Genomic DNA, 8,389 nt, shown 5'->3' with positions numbered 1-8,389 from the left:
ATTAACGCTTCGGTCTCAACCTGCTCCTCGCGGGTCCAGGTGTTACTAATCACACCAGACAGGAAACACCTGCGGCTTCTTCACGCAAGGGCGCCTGGGACGTGTAGTTTAAACGTGTAGTTCACAAGAAGCTCCACAGATACAACTGCAGAGGAACAAGTACTCAGATCTTTATTAAAAATACTACTACAATGTGTACTTCAAAGTACTTATCCTGCAGTGAGTATTAGTAGTAACAGGTACAATATGTACCTCCGAGGTGTAGTACAGTAAAAACACAAACTAGAAGGTACAAATACCTCCAAATTGTACTTAAGTAAATGTATTTAGTATTTTTCCAGCACTGACAAAATACCACAAAAACTAAACTAAACTAAAATATTACAAAGTGATTTATATTAATGTAGAGAAAGTGATGTAATCATATTATATTATAATTATATTCTTAATATGTGTAAAATATAAATGTGATAAATAAAGAAACAAGAAGATAGAAGTCTGACGGTTTATTTCAAGTTGTCTAAACATGTAAATATATATATTTATACACAGTAAAACATAAATATATCGTAGTGTGAAATAAAACTGATAATAGTAAGAATAGTAGGAGGAGCCATGCAGCGCATATTTACAGCTCATTAGTGAAGCCGCGGTGAGTTCAGGTGAGGCACACAGTCAGGAAAACACAGAACTTCTTGTTTTGGTCAAAGTGACTTCGTTTCATGCGGAATACTTCTGTAGAAGTTGTACTTTTGTGTTTTAAATGTGTACAAAAGAGTAAAGGGATGTACTTGTACATTCAGTCGATACATAAAAAGTACATTTAACAGTCTGAAGAGGAGGAATAAGGCCCGGACGTCTTCAGGGACTCTACTGTGAACATGAAGCCGCTTAGCTTAGCTTAGCTTAGCTTAGCATAGAGACTGGAAACGGGGGGGGAACAGCTAGCCGTAGCGTTCATAACTTTTAGTTCAGTTTCCAATAGAAATGTTTTAAACGTTTACAGATAAACTCGTAACCGTCGTGCTGCGTTCAGGTGCCGTCGGAATAATGGGACAAATGAGACCCAGAAGTCTGAACAAACAGGATTATCCCAGGAGCAAGTGAACGCACCATCTGGTCGGACAAACCTGAAGATATTTGAAACATGAAATAAAATAATAAAAGCTTCATATTCACGTGAGAGTTTTAATCGTTAACTCTTCCACGTTAAAGCTCCTCTGGAGCGCTTGTTTGAGCCGCCCTCGTGTGCCAGACGGGTGGAGTTCAGCGCCAGAGGAGCTCAGAGAGGCGTTTCTAGTGTTCTAACGAGCAGCAGCAACAGTTCATCTCTATAAAGCACGAGTGTACTTGAACTCAGCGTTTAGTCGACAGTGTTCCACCTGAACTTATTGCTGAAGATCGTTTTTCCTTCACTTTAATATTCAGATTGTCAGATTTAAGTCAAATATTTCACATTTTAAAGGTCGACATTCAACTTTAGGAGCAGAGAGTTTCTTCTCTTCAGACGTTTGTGTATTAATCACGTTGTTGTTTCTCAGCGTCTCGTATGATTTAAACACATAAATAAAGACGCTCATCAGTTTCATTTCCATTTAAATCTAATTAATCAAAAGTAAGAGTTTATCTTTTACTACTTATTTAATATCTCCTCTTCTTCACATAAAACATAATAGTTTTAACAGCCGCGTGTTGTTGGTCCCATTAAAGAACTAAACGACATAAATATTAGATTTAAGTATTTAATGTGGATAAAACGTCATCTTCACAAATAAAAACTAAACGTCAGAATGACAAAAAAAGGCAAAAATAATTAATAATATTGTTTATTTAAATTGTAATAATTATATTAATGAATGAAACTTATAAAATATACATAATAAATAATAAAAAGATATAGTTTGAAATAGTTTGTATATTATGAGTGTCGATGATTAAACAGGAAATGAACTGATTGGTTCTTCTTTAAATAACAACACTGGTCTATGGTCCAGAGACCTGGTCCAGAGACCTGGTCCAGGACCAGGTGAAGGGTTTCTACCACCACCGAGTTCCAGACGGAAGACTTATATTTTAAGGCTCGAGAGACGGAGGAGGAAACAAGATGTCAGAGGTCGGGCCTCCTCCTGGAGACTGAGGAGGAGTTAGTAGGAGGAGATGTCGGAGGTCGGGCCTCCTCCTGGAGACCGAGGAGGAGTTAGTAGGAGGAGATGTCGGAGGAGCTGCTGCTGTTGCTGGTGGAGGTCTGAGCTCTCTTGATGTAGAGGTTGAGCAGCTTCATCTGCAGGACGGAGACAGAGTCAGTCAGTGAGGTCTTTATGTCACATGAAGTCCTCTATGGACCATCATGACTAGAGGTGGAGACGTGAAGTCATGTGACCGGGGTGGAGTTCCCTGATAGCCTAGCGTTAGCTTCGTTAGCGAGCGTACCTTGCTGCCGGTCAGCTGAGCCAGGTACGGCTTCAGCTCCTCCCCGATCACCGAGTAGACGGCCACCAGGCAGAAGACGCTGGCCTTCCTCACGCTGCTCTCCGTGTTGTCGTAGCCCTGCAACGGCAAACACGGCGTCGAGTGAAACGCGCCGACGCCTCTCTGCTCTGAAAAGGTTCCCGTAGAGACAGCGACGGGGTCTCACCTGCAGCAGGCCGGGTATGATGTCAGACAGCAGCTGGTGCAGCGGCTCCTTGGCGATGCGTTCGATGGCCCTCGTCTGCATCTTGATGGCGGCCAGGTTGACGGGGTAGTCGGCCGTCTGCACGATGGGGCAGAGGACCTTGATGCACTGCTCCGGGTGGATGGAGGCCGCCAGCGTGGAGGCCGCCTCCTCCGCCGCACGCACCACCTGCAGCGGGATGGAGATCACTTAACCCTTTAAACAATCCCCAGAACTGCCCCGTTTATCACAGACACAAGCTGTAGAAACACTATCGCCAGGTTTCATCTTTACGACTCGAGCTCGGGGTTCAGAGGGTTCGTCGGACCTGCTCACCTCCTTGTGAGAGTCCTTGTGGGCCTCCAGCGTCTTCATGACGGTGAGCTCGGCGTAGTTCTTGAAGCGGGCCGGCTGGTTCCTCAGGATCTCCTTCAGGACTCGGAGGGCCAGCGCCCGGATGGTGTGCTGAGAGAGAGAGAAAGGGGGAGGAGTCAGTCCAGAAGGAGTCTCACAGTATTGATGAGACTGCTGGCGGAGGTTTCTGTCCTCACGTCTTTGTCTCCCAGCGTCTCCAGCAGCAGCAGCAGCATGGTCTTGAAGTGCTCCTCCCACACCACCGGGACGTCCTCTCGGGCCACCTTCAGCAGCTCCAGCAGGGTTCCCCGGCGCTCCTCGGGGTCCTGGAGAGAGAGCTCCTTCAGCAGCTCGCCCACCAGCTGCAGCTGCTCAACGGGGCTCACTGGAGGAGGAGGAGGAGGAGGAGGAGGAGGAGGAGGATTTAAGAACAACATCCAGGGAGCAGTGAGACTGAAACAGAGAAGGGTTCCTCACCTGGGAAGCTCTTGGCGTTCACCATCTTGTTCTCCACACATTCTTGTCGGCTGCCTGCAAAAATAAAAACAGTTTAAAAGACGAAAACCCGACAAACTGAACCCCAGAAGAAGAGGAGGAGCTCGGCGGCGTCACCGTCTCTCTGCGTCTCCGCGGCGTCCTCGTACAGCGCCTCCTTCAGGGCGGCCTTGTCGTCCGTGTAGTTGTACGGGTTGTAGTCTCGGTAGCGCGGCCCGGAGAAGGAGCGCGGCGACGGCGTGTTGAGCAGCGACGTCTTGTTGTCCAGAGCCGGGCGTCCGACCACGTCGCAGTCCGAGGAGGCCCCGACGCCGCACTGTGAAACGGTCACAACATCTGTTTCAGGGACACTCGATGGTGGGACGCTTACAGATGTTTCTGGACTCATTTAAGTTCATCTGATGCAACCAGAGTCACACGAGTAGTCGACTCATTTAAGGACCAATCACAAGAGGTCTGGATGATCAGTTCATTGTTTTCCTCACCTTGCCGTCCCTCCTCAGCGGCTCCGTCGGGTCCTCTTGGCTGCGGTAGCTGAAGTTCTGGATGGCCTCGGTGACGCCGCGGAGGGAGCTGTAGATCTCCTCCTGGTTCAGGTTCTCACTGTCGTAGTCCAGCATGCTGCAGGGAGAAGGTTCATGATCAGGGATCCACTACAGCGTTACCTTAGAGTCTGAGAAGAAGAGGACACTCGGACCAAACCTCTTCATCTTTCACCTCTGGGTAACAAGTTAAACTGCTGAGCACAGAGACGACAAAGAGAAACCAAACGAATGGACAAGAGGACAAGAGGAGCTGATGGAGCCACAGACAGACAGAAGAGACGACAGGTGAGAGGGGGGGGGGCTCAACAGGTAGAGAGGGTCGTCTGGCAACCGCAGAGGAGGAGGAAGAGGAGGAGGAGGAGAAGAGGGGGTGGGGTTACCTGGGTGAGTAAGCTGGCCTCCCTGTCTTGAGGGAGCAGTGGGCGGTGGATGGAGGAAGAGGAGGAAGAGGTGGAAGAGGAGGAAGAGGAGGAAGAGGGAACTTGGAGAGCCCGTCTGCGCTCCAACCCCACAGCCGACTGAGAGGAGGAGGAGGAGGAGGAGGAGGAGGAGGAGGAGGAGGAGCCCAGAGAGAAGACGTGAGAAATAAGGAGAAGAGCTGCTCTCAGAGGAGAACCAGTATTGTTTTTTTGCTAACTTTAACTTTAACTTTGAGTGAAATATTAAGTTAACTTAATAAATAATAATAACATTATTATAAATGATTATGATAATGACTCAATAAACTGCCTTTGATATATGTGATGAGCTGGTCACAAGGTTCCTGACAGTGAAACAGGTCTGAAGTGTGTTGGTGATGCTCTGAGCTCTGCTTATCTTAACACAGGTGTGTGAGCAGCAGGACTACCTGGGAGAAAGACCCCCGTGGGAGGTGTTGGTGGGGGAGGTCAGCGGGCTGCTGCGGCTGCTGGGCGGCCGTGGAGGAGTCCGCCCGGCCGGGTTACTGGGAGCCTGAAGATCAGAGACACCACACAAGCTGATAAAACGTGAATATTCTGTGAGAATAAAGTGTGTGTGTGTGTGTGTCTGTGTGTGTGTGTGTGTGTGTGTGTCTGTGTGTGTGTGTGTGTGTGTGTGTGTGTGTGTGTGTCTGTGTGTGTGTGTGTCTGTGTGTGTGTGTGTGTGTGTGTGTGTGTCACCATGCTGATGCCGCTGCTGGTGTTCCTCAGGTGGTTGTGCAGCAGCTTGGTGGTCCCGTCCTGGAAGGTTTTGGGCAGAGCGCCCAGCAGCATGGTGAACTCCGGCGTGTTCAGCTCAAACAGGGCGATGAGCACCACCTGGGCCGCCTGCACACACACACACACACACACACACACACACACACACACACACACACACACACACACACACACACACAATTAATCAATCCTCACATAACGAGGCTCTGATATGACTCACTCTAAGAAAATACATGAAACCAGAAGAAGAGAACTTGAAGGTAAAAGTGAGAGAAAAATAAAACGTGAAGGAAACAGAAAACAGCTTCTTCTTCTTCTTCTTCTTCTTCTTCTTCTTCTTCTTCTCGTGTTTCAAACACAGAAACAGTTCATGCAGAACTTGCTGGAACAGTTTAGTTGATCACAGCTCCTCATGCAGAGTCCAGTGGGACCAGAACTGGACTTGTTAGTGCAGAGTGCTGCCCCCTGCTGGTGGTTAGAGGCGGTTAAACCGCTGTCATGCTGGTTGATGATGTTTGGAGGTTCTACCTGCTTGCACCTCTCCTCCAGGTTGCCCTCCCCCGGCAGAGAGGCCACGGTGCCGACCCGGCCCGACAGATCCTCCCCTGCCCAGTTATGAAGGGTCTGGGGGGGGGGGGGGGGGCGCGGTGGAACGAGCAACGGCGATTTGGAAAAAAACAAAATCAAGATGTGAAAACAAAACAGAAGAAATGAAAGGAAGTGAGAGAGGACAGCGGAGTCGGTCTCCCACCTTGCGGACGTCGGAGCTCTTGGGCTCGGTGGTCCAGGTGATGACGCGGGACACGGCGAGGCGAGTCTCGCTGGAGTTCACGAAGTCGGCCGGGTCCATCTGACGGGCGAGCGCCTCGATGTAGCGCAGGATGGCCACCTTCACCTTCAGGTTGGGCGTCTGCGTCTGATCCACCACGAAGCGCATCAGGATGTTGAACTGCTGCTCGTACGGGAAGGACTCTCTGCAGACGGACAACGTGTTCATTGAGTAACAGAACTAACCGATGAAGTCACGACTGATTCATCTGAGACCAACAGTGACACCAAACTGAGACTGAGCCCACCTGGTGACGTCCAGGGCCTTCTGGACTTTGGCCTGGACGGAGCCCAGCAGGTCGGCGCCCATCTTCTTCAGCAGCTGGGTGAGCAGGACGAAGAGCCAGTCCTGCAGGTCGTCCCTGTGCAGCGTGATGAAGTCCACCAGGGTCTCCAGGAACATGCTGAAGACCTGAGGGAGGAGGACGAGGGATGAAGGGGGGTCACACACACACACAGCGCTGCAGACTGCGGAGGAAACACTTACTCTCTGGTGTGTGTTACAGTCCACAGCAGCGAGCACACATGCAACACAAAGGACACACGCAGTTAGTCTGAGCTGCAGGTAGCTCTGGCTTCATGCTGTTGACACCAGCAGCAGCTCTCACCTTGCTGTGAGGGTCTGCAAACATCCGGGTGAAGATCTCACAGAGCCTCTTCAGCTCCACGCGACTGAAAACAAGCAGCAGGTTCATGAGTGAGCAGACTCAGCCTCCTATCAGCTCCCTCCTAACTGCTACTACACCTCCTAACCTGAGCATCCTCTGGCTCTTCAGCAGGTTCTGCAGTCCCAGCAGCCCCTCCTTCCTCTCGGACCAGTTGGCGCTGGCGCAGTGGTTCAGCACCTCGGCCACGTCCTCCGTCTGGCGCAGGTAGTGCGGCGCGGCGCCGCCGTTGCGCGAGCCGTAGGAGCGCTCGGAGCAGGCGCTGGAGGCGTCGCTGTTGGCGTCGTCGTCCGAGTACATTCCCGGAGACTCGAAGCGCCGCCTCACGGGCCGCCGCTGAGGAGAGAGGAGGCGGGGTTAAAGACGGCTCGCTGCGGATGCCGTGAGGAGGTGGAGCATGCTGCTGCTTCACCTCTCACTGAATGTTAGCAACACGTCAGCAGACAGAAAGTTTAACCAACGGACGGATTCATGCTCTGCATGCACAGACGGAAGGTTGAGCTGGTGTTTGTACCTTACTCCTCGAGTCTCCCAAGAGCTGGAACGTAAGAGTCCAGGAAGAAAGAGGACAGAGGAGTTACTGCAGGACAGAGGAGCTCTGACTGCTTCTTATTGACTCAAAGAGCAGAACGTCACCAGACCGATGCTCTCACTGTGTAACCAGCTTTATATCAACATATGTTTCCTACCAGAGCGTCGGCGACGGCGGCCTCCACGTCGGTGCCGGTGTTGAGGACCTTCATGGCGTTGACGGAGGCCGAGATGCGAGCCTGATGGGACAGCCGGTCTGACAGAGAGACGGTGGGAGGAGAGCGCTGGTTTAATGGAGGTCTTGATGAATCAGATCTAATGAGCTCATTCTGCAGGCTGGGTCTGGGTCTGGGTCTGGGTCTGGGTCTGGGTCAGTGCAGCTTTTTAAACACTATTTATCAGCTGTTTTATGAGACGACATCAGACCCAACCCAGAGAACGCTGCATCACAGTTCAGTCCTGACAGCCTGAACAGATCAGAGGAGGACATGCAGGGGGGCTCAGGGACGGTGTGAAGCAGGAGGACGGAGGTCCTAAACAGTAGTGAGCGTGCTCGCTGACTGAGGGAGTCACCTGAGTAGCACTCTGCAGAGGACAGGGCGCTGGTGGAGCGGGAGTGACGCCGCGTCGCTGCAGGAGGACGTAAAGTCACAGATAAATAAAAGGGATTTCTGCAGCAGCTGCAGGCTTCAGGATTAGAACGTGGACATTTAGATACAGAGCATGCAGAGAATCAGGAAGGAACAACACAGAGAAGGAAGGGAAGTGATTGTTTTAGGGGAGGGGGGGTCTTCAGTACTCACCCAGGGGGGAGAAACCCCTGGCCGGGCTGGTGTCACGGCTGCTCTCACGACTGGTTTCACGGCTGCAGCCCTGACTCATGCTGGGCCGAGGGATCCGGCTCCGGGCTAGAGGAGCACGACAGAGAGACAGAGAGACAGACAGACAGAGAGAGAGACAGACAGAGAGACAGAGAGAGAGACAGACAGAGAGACAGAGAGACAGACAGACAGAGAGACAGACAGACAGAGAGACAGACAGACAGACAGCAGCGCGGGGAGAGATTAGCTTGCAGCACAGACAGCCAGACACCGACACACCTGAAGCTCTGCAGAGAGTTAGTGGAGCAGGAGAGAAGGG

The 8,389-nt window shown here is 51.2% G+C and overlaps 1 protein-coding gene across 11 annotated transcripts in view; it reads right to left on the bottom strand.

Annotated features, from left to right (window-relative positions):
• Window positions 1–491: 491 nt before the first annotated feature.
• Window positions 492–8,389, bottom strand: part of LOC142952859 (CLIP-associating protein 1-A-like) — a 17,354-nt gene continuing 9,456 nt past the window's right edge. For 2 of the 11 annotated variants that reach the window (XM_076094844.1, XM_076094853.1), the window contains 19 exons: window positions 7,823–7,879; window positions 7,408–7,505; window positions 7,233–7,256; window positions 6,807–7,054; window positions 6,662–6,725; window positions 6,302–6,465; window positions 5,977–6,199; window positions 5,754–5,849; window positions 5,187–5,333; window positions 4,895–4,998; window positions 4,428–4,565; window positions 3,988–4,123; window positions 3,620–3,818; window positions 3,485–3,538; window positions 3,205–3,392; window positions 2,990–3,118; window positions 2,636–2,842; window positions 2,431–2,547; window positions 492–2,281 (listed from right to left, as the gene is read on the bottom strand). In XM_076094844.1, coding sequence (XP_075950959.1) covers window positions 2,198–2,281; window positions 2,431–2,547; window positions 2,636–2,842; window positions 2,990–3,118; window positions 3,205–3,392; window positions 3,485–3,538; window positions 3,620–3,818; window positions 3,988–4,123; window positions 4,428–4,565; window positions 4,895–4,998; window positions 5,187–5,333; window positions 5,754–5,849; window positions 5,977–6,199; window positions 6,302–6,465; window positions 6,662–6,725; window positions 6,807–7,054; window positions 7,233–7,256; window positions 7,408–7,505; window positions 7,823–7,879 — 2,477 coding nt within the window. In that variant the 3' untranslated portion in view covers window positions 492–2,197. The remainder of the gene's footprint in view (window positions 2,282–2,430; window positions 2,548–2,635; window positions 2,843–2,989; window positions 3,119–3,204; window positions 3,393–3,484; window positions 3,539–3,619; window positions 3,819–3,987; window positions 4,124–4,427; window positions 4,566–4,894; window positions 4,999–5,186; window positions 5,334–5,753; window positions 5,850–5,976; window positions 6,200–6,301; window positions 6,466–6,661; window positions 6,726–6,806; window positions 7,055–7,232; window positions 7,257–7,407; window positions 7,506–7,822; window positions 7,880–8,389) is intronic. The other 9 variants (XM_076094849.1, XM_076094848.1, XM_076094845.1 and 6 more) reach the window with 9 other exon arrangements.

This window comes from Anarhichas minor, unplaced genomic scaffold (assembly GCF_050575085.1).
Source record: "Anarhichas minor isolate MPS153535 unplaced genomic scaffold, ASM5057508v1 ptg000018l, whole genome shotgun sequence".
NCBI lineage: Eukaryota > Metazoa > Chordata > Actinopteri > Perciformes > Anarhichadidae > Anarhichas > Anarhichas minor.
This window is presented reverse-complemented; position numbering and strand designations above follow the sequence as displayed.